General features: G+C 42.6%; 1 protein-coding gene across 2 annotated transcripts in view; it reads right to left on the minus strand.

Moving 5' to 3' along the window:
* LOC128687886 (uncharacterized) overlaps positions 1–18,964 on the minus strand; it is a 32,124-nt gene extending 13,160 nt beyond the window's left edge. For both annotated transcript variants that reach the window (XM_070083484.1, XM_070083483.1), the window contains exon 1: positions 18,488–18,964. In XM_070083484.1, the coding sequence (XP_069939585.1) occupies position 18,488 (1 nt within the window). In that variant the 5' untranslated portion in view covers positions 18,489–18,964. The remainder of the gene's footprint in view (positions 1–18,487) is intronic.
* Positions 18,965–19,701: the final 737 nt, after the last annotated feature.

Raw genomic sequence — 19,701 nt, forward strand, 5'->3', positions numbered from 1 at the left:
GGTCAGAGAGTCTCAAAACTCCAGACCACAATCGTGTCATTACGATTTCGTGAGTCATTACACCTTCACCTCATTACTCTACCCACCACACTACTCACCCTCTCACTACTCGAAATAATGAATAAAAGAGCAAATAACGGGGACAGTGAATATTACTATTCTACTCAAACACAGTTTATTATTAAGTCCTTAAATGTCTGGCCTGCTGGGTGACCTTGAAAATGGCACTATAAGACTCGCATGCCACTTACACCCATACTGCGTGTGTCCAGTGAGGTGAATGTCCCTTCCTCAACTTTCCTATTCAACGGTATCCCTTAGGTCGTCGCCATTATCTACATATGGGATAAGGGCGAGTTTAACCGATCCAGGCTAAACAGCACTCCAAGCCAGCCAGTGAAGGTCAAGTTACACTGCAGTTACATCTCTTCTGAATCCCAGAATGCCTTTGTGAACGTTCTACAGTGTTTCGGCCGTACCTTCGGTGTTGTTAGAACTCTTGTGTGCGAGTTGTGACATACCTAGTGAAACACTGGAATTAGTTTTCCGTTTTGAAAGGCTAGTACCTGGTAACTCCTTTGGAGACGGCTTTTGAACTGTAACAAGCCAGAGGTTCATCTATAAACATATTAAGTTTGTGCTGATTTATTTGTCCACAGAGTGAAAATTTGTCTGTCATTCAGGTCACTTGTTCTATCTAGGCTGGAATATTGCTGCACACTAACAGCACCTTTCAAGGCAGGTGAAATTGCTGACCTAGAAAATGTACAGAGAACCTTCACGGCACGCATAACGGAGATAAAACACCTCAATTACTGGGAGCGCTTGAGGTTCCTGAACCTGTATTCCCTGGAACGCAGGCGGGAGAGATACATGATTATATACACCTGGAAAATCCTAGAGGGACTAGTACCGAACTTGCACACGAAAATCACTCACTACGAAAGCAAAAGACTTGGCAGACGATGCAACATCCCCCCAATGAAAAGCAGGGGTGTCACTAGCACGTTAAGAGACCATACAATAAGTGTCAGGGGCCTGAGACTGTTCAACTGCCTCCCAGCATACATAAGGGGGATTACCAACAGACCCCTGGCAGTCTTCAAGCTGGCACTGGACAAGCACCTAAAGTCGTTTCCTGACCAGCCGGGCTGTGGCTCGTACATTGGTTTGCGTGCAGCCAGCAGCAACAGCCTGGTTGATTAGGCTCTGATCCACCAGGAGACCTGGTCACAGACCGGGCCGCGGGGGCGTTGACCCCCGGAACTCTCTCCAGGTAAACTCCAGGTAATTCCTAGACACGTGTGCTAGCTGTGTTAAGTGCTGCGGGTTTGGAGTAATTAACGAGTAGTGCAATATTGGTAACTCTCGAGACGACTGTGGCCCCGTGAATGACCTTGAAAATCGCACTGCGACCCGCAGGCCACTACACCCATATTGCCTGTGTCTAGCGAGGTGAATATCCCTTCCTTGTCCCTTCTATTCGCCCGTATCCTTTAGCCCATCGCCAGTGTGAAACTCCTGTCAGCTATGAGTATAGCTGATAGTGTTGACGTAGATGATGGTGAAGGCAGATTTGAAACATATTTTAGTAAACAGGCTCGGAAAAAAGAACGAGGCTTCCAGAGAAAGCTTGCTGAAAGCAATACAGTGGGCGCACACCCTCCCAAAGCTGTCAGGTTAGATTTCCCTAACAACACTGATCAAGAGACCAAGTTAGTTAGTTAGTTTAATATGTTTATTATGCACCCCATACCCATCCTGTGGGCGGTAGTCAAAAGATTACAGAGGTACATAATTGGTCCAGGGACTGGACTCCAAAGTTTTGATAGCTGAGCAAGTTACAGAGGTAATGAACTCACAATTTACAAAGGTAATGAACTCACAATTTACAAAGGTAATGAACTCCAGGCAAGTCTGGTCACAATCATGACAAGTTACAAAGGTATTTACAGATTACAGAGGTACGTAATGGGTCCAGGGACTGGGCCCCCAAAGTTTTGATAGCTGAACTAGGTACAAAGGTAATGAGCTCACAAGTTACAAAGGTAATGAATTCTGTAGAATGGTTACTTACGTTTATACTTTGGCTACAATCATGAACCAAGTGTAACTGGTTTTTCGAAGCTAGTACAGACAACCTAGAGAAAACGATCAAGTTGTCCACGATGAGGATAACTACGTCTTTGTCCCTAATGAATCAGCATTTATAGACAAACTTCTCACTCGCGAATATGCCAACATCAAACTCCGAGCAGCCCCACCAAGGGCACAAAGTGCTTATTGTCATCTACAACGTCAACAAGCACTTGAATCCTCAATATCTGGCGTCAGAGCAAGTTGCAAGCCCTCGTCGACTTTCCAACGGTCTGATATTAGCTGAGTGGACTGGCCAGGGGACTCGGCCACGCTATATTCACTCCCGCGCAGCCCTCAACAGATGCTATTACATTGCATTGTACAGACCTCCTCAACGTCGATGTTGTAAGTGTCAACGCTGGGGCCACATTGCCAGGAAATGCCCATCTAAGTCACACTGGTGTGCAGTGTGTCAATGCTCATCCTTCTGAACGGTGTTATGATATGATCAAACAGCAACAGACTGTGGCTAAACAATTTATCAATTGTAAGACCTCAGGAGTCACAGCAGCTCATGCTGACTGCAGTGTGAGGGCTGATCGCATCGCAGCCAACCGCACTTCACCCTGTCCCCCTCATAATGACCCCCCAGGACTACCAGGTACCTCGGGTCTGAATACTGGCTCATGCCTGCCCTCAGACAATGGGGTTGAGCACCTCACCTGGGGAGCACGTCAACAGACCCCCATCACGTCGGCTGTCAATACCAGCCTAGCTGAGTCAGCTGACAGTCAGCCAAGGAGCTCAGCTGACCGGGACTTCACGTCTCCAGATGTTCCAAGTCTTGCTCCTGTGGTATACAACCTGATGTCGCGCATAAAAGTACTGGAAACACAACAATTTCTCCTGAAACAACAACTTGAACAACACAAGGAAAGATGTGTAGAGTGTACCAATAACAAGATTGTCACAATTTGTGAAAGCAAGTATAAGGTTGCTGAACAAGGTGGTGGTGGTGTTCTTAATCACAGTAATGACGAATATAATACTTGTGTTGATAACTGTAGTGAGCATCATAATGAAGGCTATGGTGTCAATGATGTTAGTAATAGTGATGACCGTAATATAAGTGGTGGTGAAGAGTGTGATGAGGGCAATGGTGTCTATAATGTTAGTAATAGTGATGAGCGTAATATAAGTGGTGGTGCAGAGTGTGATGAGGTTAGTCACATAGACATTAATGTTGAATACAATACTGTTGATAAATGTAATGAACACAATGTTGGTAGTGGCGCTGGTGATGAGAGTTGTAGTGTCGTGTGTAATGTTAGTGGAGGAGGGAATGTGAGTGGTGGTGTCACCTATCATACATTCACACAAACAGCGTCGTGCTCTGGGTTTACGAAGACTCCCACGAGGCCTTACAACTGGAAGTGCACTTACAAAACTCATAAGAACATAAGAAAGGAGGAACACTGCAGCAGGCCTGTTGGCCCATACTAGGCAGGTCCTTTACAATTCATCCCACTAACAAACATTTGACCTACCCAATTTTCAATGCTACCCAAGAAATAAGCTCTGATGTGCAAGTCCCACTCAAATCCAACCCATCCCACTCATGTATTTATCCAACCTAAATTTGAAACTACCCAAAGTCCTAGCCTCAATAACCCAACTAGGTAGACTGTTCCACTCATCTACTACCCTATTTCCAAACCAATACTTTCCTATGTCCTTTCTAAATCTAAACTTATCTAATTTAAATCCATTACTGCGGGTTCTCTCTTGGAGAGATATTCTCAAGACCTTGTTAATATCCCCTTTATTAATACCTATCTTCCACTTATACACTTCGATCAGGTCTCCCCTCATTCTTCGTCTAACAAGTGAATGTAACTTAAGAGTCTTCAATCTTTCTTCATAAGGAAGATTTCTAATGCTATGTATTAATTTAGTCATCCTACGCTGAATGTTTTCTAACGAATTTATGTCCATTCTGTAATATGGAGACCAGAATTGAACTGCATAATCTAGGTGAGGCCTTACTAATGATGTATAAAGCTGCAGTATGACCTCTGGACTTCTGTTGCTTACACTTCTTGATATAAATCCCAGTAATCTATTTGCCTTATTACGTACGCTTAGGCATTGCTGTCTTGGTTTAAGGTTGCTGCTTACCATAACCCCCAAGTCTTTTTCGCAATCTGTATGGATAAGTTCTACATTATTTAACTTATAAGTGCTAGGGTTATGGACACTCCCGAGCTTCAGAACCTTGCATTTATCTACATTGAACTGCATCTGCCACTTTTCTGACCAAGAGTAGAGTTTGTCTAAATCCTCCTGAAGTTCCCTAACATCTACGTTTGAATCAATTATCCTACCTATCTTCGTGTCATCGGCGAATTTGCTCATATCACTAGTAATTCCTTCATCAAGATCATTGATATATATTATAAACAACAACGGGCCCAAGACTGATCCCTGTGGAACGCCACTTGTTACTGATCCCCACTCGGATTTAACCCCATTTATGGACACTCTTTGCTTCCTGTCTGTGAGCCATGATTCGATCCACGAGAGCACCCTTCCCCCAATGCCATGAGCTGCTACTTTCTTCAACAGTCTTTGGTGCGGAACTCTATCAAATGCCTTACTAAAATCTAAGTAAATAATATCAAATTCTTTATCGTGGTCAACAGCCTCAAAAGCTTTACTGAAGAAAGTTAATAAATTAGTTAGACAAGACCGGCCTTTTGTGAATCCATGCTGAGTATCATTAATCAAGCTATGCTTATCGAGATGGCTTCTTATAATCTCAGCTATAATTGACTCTAGTAATTTGCCTACAATTGAGGTCAGGCTTATTGGGCGGTAATTTGACGGTAACGACTTGTCCCCTGTTTTAAAAATAGGAATTACATTAGCCATCTTCCACATATCAGACACTGCACCTGTTTGAAGAGATAAATTAAAAATATTAGTTAATGGTTCACAGACTTCCATTTTGCATTCCTTTAGAACCCTTGAAAAAACCTCATCAGGACCCGGTGACTTATTTTGCTTTAGTCTGTCTATCTGCTTCACAACCATTTCACTAGTGACTGTGATGTTACATAATTTATCTTCTTCTGATCCACTATAAAAATTAATTACCGGAATATTATTAGTGTCTTCCTGTGTAAAAACCGAGAGAAAATAATTATTTAAAATCGAGCACATTTCATTCTCTTTGTCAGTAAGATGCCCATAGTTATTTTTAAGGGGACCTATCTTATCTCTGACTTTTGTTCTATAGACCTGGAAAAAACTTTTTGGGTTAGTTTTAGAATCCCTAGCAACTTTAATTTCATAGTCCCTTTTAGCTTTTCTTATCCCCTTTTTAATGTCCCTCTTAATGTCAATATACTGATTCATAAGATGACCCTCGCCTCTTTTGATACGCCTATAAATTCCTTTCTTATGCCCTAGTAGATATTTCAGCCTATTATACATCCATTTTGGGTCATTTCTATTTGATCTAATTTCCTTATAAGGGATAAACGTTCTTTGAGCAGCATGTATTGTGTTCAGAAAACTGTCATATTGATAGCTCTTTTCGTTACCCCAGTCAACAGATGATAAGTGTTCTCTAAGCCCATCGTAATCTGCTAGGCGAAAATCTGGGACTGTTACTGAGTTATCCCTACTATCATACTTCCATTCAATTCTACATGTAATTGATTTGTGGTCGCTGGCACCCAATTCCTCTGAAACTTCTAAATTATTAACAAGGGATTCATTGTTTGCCAGAACTAAGTCAAGCAGGTTATTACCCCTTGTAGGTTCTGTCACAAACTGCTTCAAAAAACAATCCTGAACTACTTCTAAGAAATCGTAAGATTCTAAATTCCCAGTTAAGAAATTCCAATCAATATGACTAAAGTTAAAGTCTCCTAGAATTACTACATTATCGTGCCTTGTGGCCCTAACAATTTCCTCCCATAGTAGTCTCCCCTGGTCCCTATCTAAATTTGGGGGACGGTATATCACACCTAAAATTAATTTTTCATGCCCCTCTGAAAATTCTATCCAAACAGACTCTGTATGTGTTACTTCAGACTTAATACCTGTTTTTATGCAACAGTTCAAGCGATCTCGGACATACAATGCCACCCCACCCCCCTTCCCGATACTTCTATCTACTTGGAACAATTTAAAACCCTGAATGTGACATTCTGCAGGCATGTCCCGACTTTTTGAATTAAACCACGTCTCAGTAATGGCAAATACATCTATGTTACCTGCACTAGCAACTAGTCTCAACTCGTCCATCTTATTCCTAGCACTGCGACTATTTGTGTAATAAATATTTAATGACCCTCCTATCTCTTTACCCTTCCTGCTCCTTTCTGTTATTCCACTAAACCTATTACTGTCATTGTCAATTAGTGCCACTGGCTTTCCAATATCCTCCTCATTTTGCCTATTACTAGTTCTCCTAGTACTCATGTTACTACCCTGCGACTTCACAGTTTTCCCGCCAAAACCCATACCACTAACTATTCCTAGTTTAAAGACCTAACAGCTCCCTCCACTGCGTTGGCCAGTGCTCCCACCCCACACCTAGACAAGTGAACCCCATCCCTGGCATACATGTCATTTCTGCCATAGAAGAGGTCCCAGTTGTCAATGAATGTTACCGCATTTTCCTTACAGTATTTGTCCAGCACCTAGACAATCCCTGGCATACATGTCATTTCTGCCAGGTCCCATTGCTCAATGAATGGCATTTTCCTTACAGTATTTGTCCACAGCAATTGACACCAATTGCTCTGGACAACCACTCAACTCCTCTCCTTGGCAAAATGCCACATATGACAGGTTTCCCACCCTTCTTCCTAATTATCTCTATTGCTGACCTATACCAGCTAATCAGGTCCTCACTCCTACGTCTGCCAACATCGTTGCCTCCAGCACTGAGACAGATAATAGGATTGCTCCCATTACCTCTCATGATGTCATCCAGACGGCTAACAATATCCTTCATCCCAGCCCCAGGAAAACATACTCTCTGCCTCCTACTCCTATCCTTCAAACAGAATGCCCTATCCATGTACCTAATCTGGCTATCCCCAACAACAACAATGTTTTTACCTTCCTTGGCGTCGTCCGTAGTGATGCTCCGAGTAGTCGACTCACATTCGCCAGGTAGCATTACACCACTTGTAGAATTCGTCATGACGTTCTCGATGGTCTTCGTTGGGGTTTCTAGGGATGTCTCACTCACGTCTGCCAATGCTTCCTTGGTGCTCGTTGTGACATTCCCAGTAGAACACTCACATTCGTCAGGTAGCACCGAGAATGAGTTGGAAGTTTCCACGGCAGTCTTCTGGTTTCTCGTTGTTTCTGCCTCTCCAACCGTTTTCTTAATCTTCAGCTTGGTTCCATGTTGCCCGACCACTGACCAAGCTCCCTTCTTAACCTGGGGACTCACAACAGGTGGATTACTACGAATCCTCTTGTTCTCCTCCGTTAATCGCCGTATCTCCAGTTTAGCAACTCTGAGTTCTTCTCTCAGCTGCTGGTAAAGCTGCTCAAGAGAGGGCATCCTGGTTCAGATTCACAGAGAGCACACAAACAGGTCTTCACAGAGATAAGTACACGTCACCACAAGGGTAGCACTGTTGACATTGATAAGGTCTGCTATTTATATGAACAATTTTTTCATTATGCTGAGAAACTCGAGATGATCCCAGGACTACTATAATGGATCAAAACTCGCATAAACTTTCTATATTAAGCTGGAATATTGCATCACTTAGAAAAAGACTTCCTGACCTTCATCATAAAGTAACCACCGAACCCATTGATGTGTGTCTACAAGAGTGCAGAGGCCCTGAAAAATCCCAACCCCCTAAATTACCATCATTTGTTGCATATAACCTCAAATCTACTAACTCTTGTGTTCTATATATTAAAAAATCGCTTCCCCATCAACTTCTTGCACACAAGAAAACAGAGGGGTTACAATATCACGGTGTTAGGATTTATATAGGGAACTCTGCTCTCAACATATTTAACTTGTATGCTCCTGCTGATAAATTTAATTACTTGGAGCTCCCAACTTGTGCTCATTCTGAGCCTACTCTTATTATTGGCGATTACAATGCGAGACACAAAAGCATTGGAAACTCACAGTTTGGTAATCGTAATGGTAATCAACTGTTGTCACTCTTAAACAGTCATGATAATGTCCAAATTGTAGGTGATCTTGAACCCACACATATCTATGGAGGCGTCCTTGATCTGTGCCTGGGCTTCAACATTACTTCTGCCAGCTGTGAGTCTTCCATTGTAACAGATATAGCGTCTGATCATTTCCCTAGGCTAACCTCACTAGATATTTGTAATACTATCCTTCCTGGTGGGATATTTAAACGGAAACGTTTTAATGTTCCCACTGATCAGCATGATGACTTTGTTGCACATGTGACTGACTGGTATAATTCCTACGAGTGTTCCTCTGTAGAGACCTTTAACAATGATCTTGTGAGCAGTATTCAGAACTACTTAGAGCCGCCACTGAAACCTCTTGGTACTCTAAACCCAACAAACTTCCATAATAATCATACCTCCTTCAAAAACCATACTTATTACAATGATTCTAAACTTCGTACACTGAAACGTACTGCTCGCAGACTAGGCCTAGCCTATAGAAAACATCGTACCCCTGGAATGCTGAGGCTCTTCCAAACTGCCCTTGCTGCTGCCAGAGAGCGTATGACAGAGCTGCGGCAAACAGACTGGGAAAAATTTGTCAACGGTCTTAATGCTCACACCCCACTTAGCCGGGCTTGGAGGGACATAAATAGAATTAAGGGTAACAGAACTGGGCAGATCGCGCACCCTCATCCCTTACAGCAACAGCCTGGTTGATCAGGCTCTGATCCACCAGGAGGCCTGGTCACAGACCGGGCCGCGGGGGCGTTGACCCCCGGAACTCTCTCCAGGTAAACATAGGGCGAATGAGTTAATCAGTGCTTGGGCTGCTACATCTAGCTATGACAATCTTCCCAGTACCACACAGGCAAAATTAAATGACAAATATGATGAAAGGGAGAGACTTGTTTGCTTTATGCTCAGCAAAGCAGATGATTGCAACATTCCTTTCACTAATTATGAACTTGATGCAGCACTAACTAAGGGCAACTCTACGTCGCCTGGTGAGGATGGCATTACTTACAACATACTCAGATTGCTGTGTCGAGTACCAGGTAATCCATTACTTGAATTATATAACATGAGCTATGTAACTGGGGAGCTCCCTCAATCTTGGACCAACAGCCTCATCATTCCAATTCCTAAGCCCAATCAACAAAATGCATTTCGGCCAATATCTCTTACTAGCTGCTTGTGTAAAACATTTGAGAGAATGATTCTTAATCGTCTCATGTACAGAATCAAACAATTTTTGTCTCCCCGGTTACATGGTTTCATGCATGGAAGGAGCGTGCATCATTGCATAGCCACCTTTCTCACCCTGCACACTGACAGCTCATACACTACCTTCCTTGACCTTAAATCCGCTTTCGATGTAGCCAACCGACATGTAATCATTAGTGAACTTGCCAGAATGGATGTTGGAGGATGGCTTCTCCGCTGGATTAAAGGCTACCTGTCCAACAGAAAATCGTCTGTGTTGTTCTAGGGACATAGAAGTGTAACTAAAGACTTTGAATTAGGAACCCCACAGGGAGGTGTGCTCAGTCCCACACTGTTCAATATTCTAATTAATGCATTACTTAATGCTATGCCTAGTCAGCCCCATCATTATGTGATTAGTTTTGCTGATGATATAATGATTCACACCACCGGATTCTCCAACACCCAAAACATTCTTAATCATGTACTAGCCTCGTGTCAGGACCTGGGGTTGATAATCTACTGATAAAACAAAGATACTCAATAGGCGTCCTCCTCGACAGAGAGGCACAGTTCGTCAGATCCAATTGCATGATGGGTCTCTTCCAGAATATGTAAGCAGAGACAGGTATCTAGGTTTTGAGGTTCCACTACTTGGACCTGTTGTAACAAGACTTTGTCGCCAATACAAAGAACGACTAAGAGCACTTAGAGTTGTGGCAGGGCTTCACCCCAGGTATGGTGCTAATGTTAAAATTGTGAAAATGATGTATCTTGCTTATATTAGATCATTGGTTGATTATGCTGCGCCACTACTTGCTCTTGTGTCTGACTGGAAGCTTGGAGGGCTGGAAAAACTGCAGAACGAAGCAATGAGGATCATTTTAGGATGCCCTCGTACTGCCAAAATTTTAAATATGCAAAAAGAACTTGATATTCCAAGCATCAGAGATCGTGTTACTGAAAGAAATATCCTAATTGGGGTTAATCTGCTCAGGCAAGCTCATTCAAACCCCTGCACAGAAGTCCTCCAAACTTTCCTCAGCACTGGTGAACACTCCTCCAGATGGATCGAAAAAACTGGAACCGACCTCCGCATGAATCAGATACATGATCTATATCAAGTAAGGCAACAGCGGCACTTCTCCGCTCCATGGAATATTACCCCATTCCAAACTACCATTCCTCCATTTCCCCCCAAACTACTTCTTAAATCACAACCAAAACTTCGCCTTGAGGCCTTAAGCTGTATTGATAACTTAGTCACACAGCACACACTCTCGCAAATTATTTACGCTGATGGTTCTGTTCACCAATCCACTGGTGCAGCTGGTAGTGCTGCTGTTGTCGTACAGAGTGATGGCTCTCTTAAAGAAATTGGAGCACGCATCAATAATTGGGCCTCTACCCTTCAGACAGAACTGTTTGCCATACTCCTTGCACTGAAATGCATCTATGTATCAAAGATTGACAGTTTAATTGTAACTGATTCTCTGTCATCCATAAATGCTCTCAACTCATTAAGCATAAATTGTTGCATGCTTGTGTCAGAAGCCAGACACAGGTATGGTAGGATTGTGGACAGTGGAGTCAGAGTGCACATGCTGTGGATTCCATCTCACATTGGTCTTCAGATGCATGATAGAACTGATAAACTGGCTAAGCTGTATGCTTTCAAAGAGGGAGTAGATTACAATCTTGGCTTGTCAGGTAGTAGTTTGAGAACAATAATACGAAAAGAACTTCAACTGAATTTTATGGACTTAAGGCTCATGGAGATTGACACCAGTGAGTCCATCTATCATCATTCTATCATGCAGGAGGAGCCACATGTCTATGGTGCATCCAACAAAATAAGCAGACTCTTGGATGTCACTACTGCCCGGCTCCGGCTGGGTTACAAGTATCTTTGGCAGGTTAAATCACCACCACCAGATGTAGACCAAACGAAATGTAAACTTTGCCAGATGGACTATTGTCACACCCTGCGTCATTATGTACTGGAGTGTGATAAAATTAATGAATTTAGAAACAACTCGCTCAGAAATGTTCAAGAAATGGCAAAGTACTTTATCCACAGTGGTATATTGCAGACCATTCTGGAGAAATACCCTGACTTTGCTAGCTGTAAATAAAGCATTACCACATGTGTGTGTGTGTGTGTGTGTGTGTTTGTGTGTGTGTGTGTATGTGTATGTGTGTGTGTGTGTGTGTATGAGTGTGTATGAGTGTATGAGTGTGTATGAGTGTGTGTGTGTGTCTCAACAATCAATATTTGCACCAATAACTCACTACAGTTGTGACCGGGTGTTGAAGTGTGAATTGCTCATTACATTATAATTTGTTCATGATTGTAGCCATGTATAAACGTAAGTAACCATTCTTACAGGATTCATTACCTTTGTAACTTGTGAGTTCATTACCTTGTACCTAGTTCAGCCATCACAACTTTGGGAGCCCAGTCCCTGGACCCATTACGTACCTCTGTAATCTGTAAATACCTTTGTAACTTGTCATGATTGTGACTAGACCTACCTGGAGTTCATTACCTTTGTAAATTGTGAATTCATTACCTCTGTAACTTGCTCAGCTATCAAAACTTTGGAGTCCAGTCCCTGGACCAATTATGTACCTCTCTAATCTTTTGACTACCGCCCACAGGATGGGTATGGGGTGCATAATAAACATATTAAACTAACTAAACTAACTATTAAGTCCTTATACAATAATATATTTGGGAACAGGAGAACATCATTGTGGTTTAGATAAATGGGATGGTACATATAAGCAGTGAGACAGGGAACACAATCAACTTGACGAAAATGAATATAACTTACAATATAGTTCAGAGGACAGTTCACCACAGGAACTAAGCCAGAGGTCTCAAGACCTACACAGCACGAATACTGCTCCAAGCCAGTACTCTGCCCAATGTCTCCAACAGTCTCCTCCAGAGACTTCAGCAGCCTTCTCCCGAGCCTTGCACCCCAGCAGCAGCTCCTATCGAATCTCCTGCTCAGAGCTCTGCACACAGCAGCAGCTCTGCTCGAAATCCCTTTCCTCAGTTGTTCCTTGGACTTGTATTGTCCCGAGAGCACCCCCCACAATGGAGTGTGCACCACGTGTTTTGACCTGATGCCGAGGTCTGACGCCATCACGAACAAAAGACCTCAGACTTAAGCCGAAAAGGCGTGGCTGACAGACATTTGCCAAGGTAAGGTGTGACCATATAATTGGTTAAATTAGGTCTCCCCAAAGACCTCACAAGCCCAGCTAAACTACATCACATTGCTACTTCTGCTTACATTAAGGTCACCCTACACATACATGTACAAGCATGCATGAACATGTACAACCCTGGATGAATACTGAGATATTAGATAATATGAAATTCAGAGACCAGCTGCTAAAAAGATTTAAAGCAAACAGACAGGATATTGCAGCACTAAATGAATTCCAAAGGGTGAGGAACAGAGTACAGAGACTTATAAAAGGAGCAAATGCAAAGCACTACTGCTCAAAAATTGAAGAGTATAAGCATAACCCCAGAAAGCTCTGGCAACAACTAAAACAGTTGGGGTATAGCCATAAGCCAGTAGATAGGTCTAACATAGTACTCACTATCGATAATGAGGTATGCCACGAAACATCTAAGGTGGCAAATTGCTTTAATTCATACTACACATCTGTTGCATCAACACTAGTAAGTAAACTACCAGCTGCATCAAATACCTTTAACACAGACTCTGATAAGTTTCAAACATACTATACCAATAAAGGGGTAACCCCAAACAGTTGTCAACTAGTAAGTGTATCTCATGACTTTATTCAAAAAGAACTAAGCAGGTTAAACCCAACTAAGAGCACATGCCCTGATAACATCCCGTCTAAGTTCCTAAAAGATGGTGCTTCTGAACTGTCAATCCCTATTGCTCACATAATAAATCTATCAATCACCACTAATACCGTACCGGAGGGGTTCAAGGAGGCCAGAGTTACTCCTAACTTCAAGAAAAATAGTAGGTCTGATGTAAGCAACTATAGGCCTGTTAATATACTCAGTATAATATCTAAAATTCTAGAGAGGGCGGTGTATTCTCAAGTAGTTAAGTACCTTAATGACAACAACATTCTCCATAGCTATCAATCGGGCTTTAGAAGATCCTACTCAACCGACACCTCCCTTATTAATCTGATGGATTACCTGAGAACTGAAATGTCAAAGGGGAACCTCATAGGTATGGTAACCTTAGACCTGCAAAAGGCCTTCGATACTGTCAACCACAATATATTATGTAATAAACTTCAAGCTATCGGTATAGGTTCTGTAGACTGGTTTAAGTCCTACCTTAGCAACAGGAGACAAATAGTCAAAATCAACAAAACAGAATCAGAACCCCTGCCGATAACATGTGGAGTTCCCCAAGGTAGTATTCTGGGTCCCTTATTATTCTTATGTTATGTCAATGATATGCCTATCAGTGTCAAGTGCAAACTCCTACTGTATGCAGATGACAGTGCTCTGTTAGTGTCAGGTAAAGACCCACAAGATATTGCTAATGTTTTAACACTGGAACTGGAGTCCTGCAGCAAATGGTTAGTAGACAACAAACTATCATTACACCTAGGGAAAACTGAAGCCATTCTCTTTGGTACGAAACAAACTGAGAAGGGTAAATAATTTTAATGTTCAATGTAATGGGGAGCCCATCACTTTGGTTTCATCAGTAAAATATTTGGGAATCCCCTTTGACCCATGCATGTCAGGAGAATTGATAGGGAACAGTGTAGTAAAGAAAGCGAATGCCAGACTGAAGTTCCTGTATAGACAAGCACAGTGTCTACCTACTGAGGCTCGCAGGACCCTATGTCTAGCCCTTATACAATGCCATATGGATTACGCTTGCTCTTCTTGGTACTCTGCCTTGACAAAAAATAACTGAAAGATAGACTGCAAATCACCCAGAACAAAATCGTAAGATTCATCCTGGACCTGGGACCAAGAGAACATGTAGGCCAGGATGAATTACAGCAGTTGGATATGCTGAATGTTGAAGACAGAGTAAAACAACTGAAGCTAAATCATGTTTATAAAATTGCTCACAAACAATGTCCAGAATATGTTGCTGTCAATTTTGTAAAGGTTGGGAACCAAAGCAATCATAGTACTAGGGGGAGAGAGCACAACTTTGTAGTACCCACAGTCAGTGGCCAGGCTTCAAACACCTTATATTGTACAGCAATAAAGGAATGGAACAGACTGCCCGCACATGTCAAAGCCAGTCATAGCATGAACCAGTTCAAGAAGAGTGCCAAAAGGTGTCTGATGAATGTAGCTACAGAAAGGGAGGGGAATGATTTTCTATTTTTTAGCTAACATATGTGTAAATTTTACCATATTCCTAGTAATGACCCTCGTATTGTAGATAGTCTTAATGACCTTGGTGTAGTAGATAGTCTTTTTAGTATGATAATAAGATGTTATCTTCATTGTAGAATAATAAGAAAATATTATAACCTTTATATTATAATAAAAAGGTAAAAGGACCCCAATGGAAATAAGTCACTGTCTGACTTTTTTGGGTTATCCCAGGTTCTCTACACATATGCTGCTATGTGTGATAATTCTATGTAACTGTATTTGTGTATACCTGAATAAACTTACTTACTTACATACACACATATATATATACACCCCTCTGCGTTTTCTTATTTCTTACTAATTCTTGTTTATTTCCTTCTATCTCCATGGGGAAGTGGAACAGAATCCTTCCTTCGTAAGCCATGCATGTCGTAGGAGGCGACTAAAATGCTGGGAGCAAGGGGCTAGTAACCCTGTCTCCTGTATATATTACTAAATTTAAAAGGAGAAACTTTTATTTTTCCTTTTGCGCCACCCTGCCTCGGTAGGATACGGCCGGTTTGTTGACAGAAGAAGACTTCCGGTTTTAGTGAAGTGTTCAGAACGATGGTTATTATTTTAATTATAGCATTCATGGAAAAAGTTACATTCATGAGGGACACTAACTATACTTCCAGAGAAGATCCATTTGTCTGGTTGTGTTTATTTCTTGCGTGGATTAGTCCCGAGTTATATAAGTAAAGCATTTCAGGCCTGATCGGAGGGAGAGGACGGCTGTAATTCTGTGGATCAAGAGCGCTTCGCCAGCATATTGGCACTAACCCATGAATGAACAAGGTTGAGAACAGAAAGACGAGCACAGGGCGAGCAGTAGTTACCAGCCAAGAAGTCGCCAGCAAAACTCTGGTTGAAGTCACTCGGCCAGGCAATGAATTTATAGGTCGGCGATTGAGAAAATACTGCAGCTAGTGATATTTATTATTACTGTTAATGAGAAAACGTTAAAGCCGTAGGGGTCAAAGTGAAAGGAATGGGAGGTAATCAGGTTTGAGCCAAGGGAAGGGCAGCTGCAATTCGTTAGATCAAAAGTCCTTCACCAGCATCTAGGCAGCCACCTTGAAGGATATAGAGTTGAGGAAATTATTATAATTACAACTAAGCACTACACCAGGAACAGCGTGTCAGCGTGCCTCGTTGTGCTCTCGGTTTTCTCGTGTTTTCACGGTCGCTCTTACGTGCTAGAACTTTAATTTGTGTCATCAATCCTATACGATACATCCCTCTAGCGCCTGGAACCAATCTTGGGCGGAAAACATATTCTGAGTCAAAAAAGGAGAATTAGTGTGCACTGCGTAGCAGAGTTTACTGCCAGAGGGGAATCATAGGCCTATGTCCCGTGTGGAAAAAAATAATAATTGAACTTTTCATGTCAGAGGAAAGAAAGTCTCCCTGATATCATTGAGTATACATAGTGTATAGTGTATACTACAGTGGCTCCCTAGTATATTGATGATAAAGGCTAAAGTGTCATTTGAAAACAGGTGAATTTGTAAATGAAGGGATAAGCCTATAGAGGAAGGTGCCAGAAGTCGCCAGAAACTTACCACAGGTCAGCTGTTTTTAATAATCTTCCTGGCTTGCTAGTGTACTCGCATATAATCTAGTGATACCAGTGAATAGCAGAATACAGTGTTGTAGTAGCAACTAACCAGTATTATAATGGTACTTAGTGGAGTGGAGTGACTTTCATTAGTCATTAGTCATTAGACAAGTGTGACCATGGCGTAATAGCGCACAAAATGTGCGCTAAAGGAATAACAGGAAAAGTCGGTCGATGGATCTATAATTTCCTCACTAACAGAACACAGAGAGTAGTCGTCAACAGAGTAAAGTCCGAGGCAGCTACGGTGAAAAGCTCTGTTCCACAAGGCACAGTACTAGCTCCCATCTTGTTCCTCATCCTCATATCCGACATAGACAAGGATGTCAGCCACAGCACCGTGTCTTCCTTTGCAGATGACACCCGAATCTGCATGACAGTGTCTTCCATTGCAGACACTGCAAGGCTCCAGGCGGACATCAACCAAATCTTTCAGTGGGCTGCAGAAAGCAATATGAAGTTCAACGATGAGAAATTTCAATTACTCAGATATGGTAAACATGAGGAAATTAAATCTTCATCAGAGTACAAAACAAATTCTGGCCACGAAATAGAGCGAAACACCAACGTCAAAGACCTGGGAGTGATTATGTCGGAGGATCTCACCTTCAAGGACCATAACATTGTATCAATCGCATCTGCTAGAAAAATGACAGGATGGATAATGAGAACCTTCAAAACTAGGGAGGCCAAGCCCATGATGACACTCTTCAGGTCACTTGTTCTATCTAGGCTGGAATATTGCTGCACTCTAACAGCACCTTTCAAGGCAGGTGAAATTGCCGACCTAGAAAATGTACAGAGAACTTTCACGGCGCGCATAACGGAGATAAAACACCTCAATTACTGGGAGCGCTTGAGGTTTCTAAACCTGTATTCCCTGGAACGCAGGAGGGAGAGATACATGATTATATACACCTGGAAAATCCTAGAGGGACTAGTACCGAACTTGCACACGAAAATCACTCACTACGAAAGCAAAAGACTTGGCAGACGATGCACCATCCCCCCAATGAAAAGCAGGGGTGTCACTAGCACGTTAAGAGACCATACAATAAGTGTCAGGGGCCCGAGACTGTTCAACTGCCTCCCAGCACACATAAGGGGGATTACCAACAGACCCCTGGCAGTCTTCAAGCTGGCACTGGACAAGCACCTAAAGTCAGTTCCTGATCAGCCGGGCTGTGGCTCGTACGTTGGTTTGCGTGCAGCCAGCAGCAACAGCCTGGTTGATCAGGCGCTGATCCACCAGGAGGCCTGGTCACAGACCGGGCCGCGGGGGCGTTGACCCCCGAAACTCTCTCCAGGTAAACTCCAGGTAAACACCCATAAGGGTCATACAACGCTGCCAGTGGAGGAGAGGTTCGTGTTATGTGATGAAGCCAGGAATCCACCTAGGATGCAATGTAATTCAATAATAGAGGGCAGTGCTGTAACTGGGTTGTGACATGGCTGCAACAGTAGTTTGTGTGCACTTCGTTTATTTGTGTATACAAGTGTAAAGTTCATGTGTGTCCTGAGTAGTGTTTGAGACTGCAGTAGATAGAGAGTAGATACTTTTGTCTGACTTTTTGGATTATCCTAGGTAATTTACACACGTGTTATAATGTATGATAATGATAATCATCTAAGTTTGTATAACTGTGCGAATTTGTATTTTTACCTAAATTTACTTTACTTACTTATATGCTTAGTTACTTATATTAAGTCGATCATAGGGTTACCAGTTTTATGAAGTTTCTGGCGCTGCAATGTGTAAACATCTAGTTTATTCCTTAGGATGTGACTCAGCATACTTAGCTAACACCTAGGTACCTACTTACTGTTAAGTAAACATATCCAACGTTTCCACTCTTACCAGGTTCGAACCAGGACCTTCATTGTTGAGCCAAAGGCACTATACAGTATATAACGTAAATCAATCAGCGTTTTACTATCATAAAAACCACGCCTAAGATTCGAAAAAGTTACCATAAACTTACTTGCGATAACGTGGTGGTAAACCCCAGTGGTGGCAGACTGTGGTGGTAGACAATATTGCTGATAGGTAACAGTGGTGGTTGACAGTAGCGGTTGTGGACAATATTGCGTGTCTGTAGTCAGTACAAAAAATAAATTCTGATTGTGGATGATAGTACTGACAGTGGTAACAGGCAGATGTGATACAGTTTTGGTACTGGTGGTAATGTACGGAGGTATCGACGACAGCAGGTAGGGTCTACGTACTCGGTGTTTATATAACAAACCGCATGTGCCTTAATTCAACGCCGTATCATCGATGGAATCGTGAGTAAAGAATACTAAACACTATGCCAACATAACGTACTGATCAATGACATTCAATAATCGCTGTAGAGTTAATGAAATGAAGTGTAGTGAAGCACACAAGAGAGACCTCTCACTGCATTATCTGACGCAGCTTGGTAGAAAGTGGAACACCCCTTGCCAGTGTTCGCTACCTCCTCTATCTCCCCACCAGTCGCTTCATAGAACCACTTGTTCACCATCTTAACATCACATTGTGAGGTTTGGATGGTTAATGGGGGTTTAAAATTTACCGATTAGACTACTCATTAAGGCTGTAAGTAACCTTTTCGCCGCTAAACTAGATCTGTATACGTTGTATCATGTACTTTTACAAATAAAGATTATTATTATTATTATTATTATTACCTGGAGTTTACCTGGAGAGAGTTCCGGGGGTCAACGCCTCCGCGGCCCGGTCTGTGACCAGGCCTCCTGGTGGATCAGAGCCTGATCAACCAGACTGTTGCTGCTGGCTGCACGCAAACCAACGTACGAGCCACAGCCCGGCTGGTCAGGAACCGACTTTAGGTGCTTGTCCAGTGCCAGCTTGAAGACTGCCAGGGGTCTGTTGGTAATCCCCCTTATGTATGCTGGGAGGCAGTTGAACAGTCTCGGGCCCCTGACACTTATTGTATGGTCTCTTAACGTGCTAGTGAAACCCCTGCTTTTCATTGGGGGATGTTGCATCGTCTGCCAAGTCTTTTGCTTTCGCAGTGAGTGATTTTCGTGTGCAAGTTCGGTACTAGTCCCTCTAGGATTTTCCAGGTGTATATAATCATGTATCTCTCCCACCTGCATTCCAGGGAATACAGGTTCAGGAACCTCGAGCGCTCCCAGTAATTGAGGTGTTTTATCTCCGTTATGCGCGCCGTGAAGGTTCTCTGTACAT

The sequence above is a fragment of the Cherax quadricarinatus genome, chromosome 10, assembly GCF_038502225.1.
Source record: "Cherax quadricarinatus isolate ZL_2023a chromosome 10, ASM3850222v1, whole genome shotgun sequence".
Lineage (NCBI taxonomy): Eukaryota > Metazoa > Arthropoda > Malacostraca > Decapoda > Parastacidae > Cherax > Cherax quadricarinatus.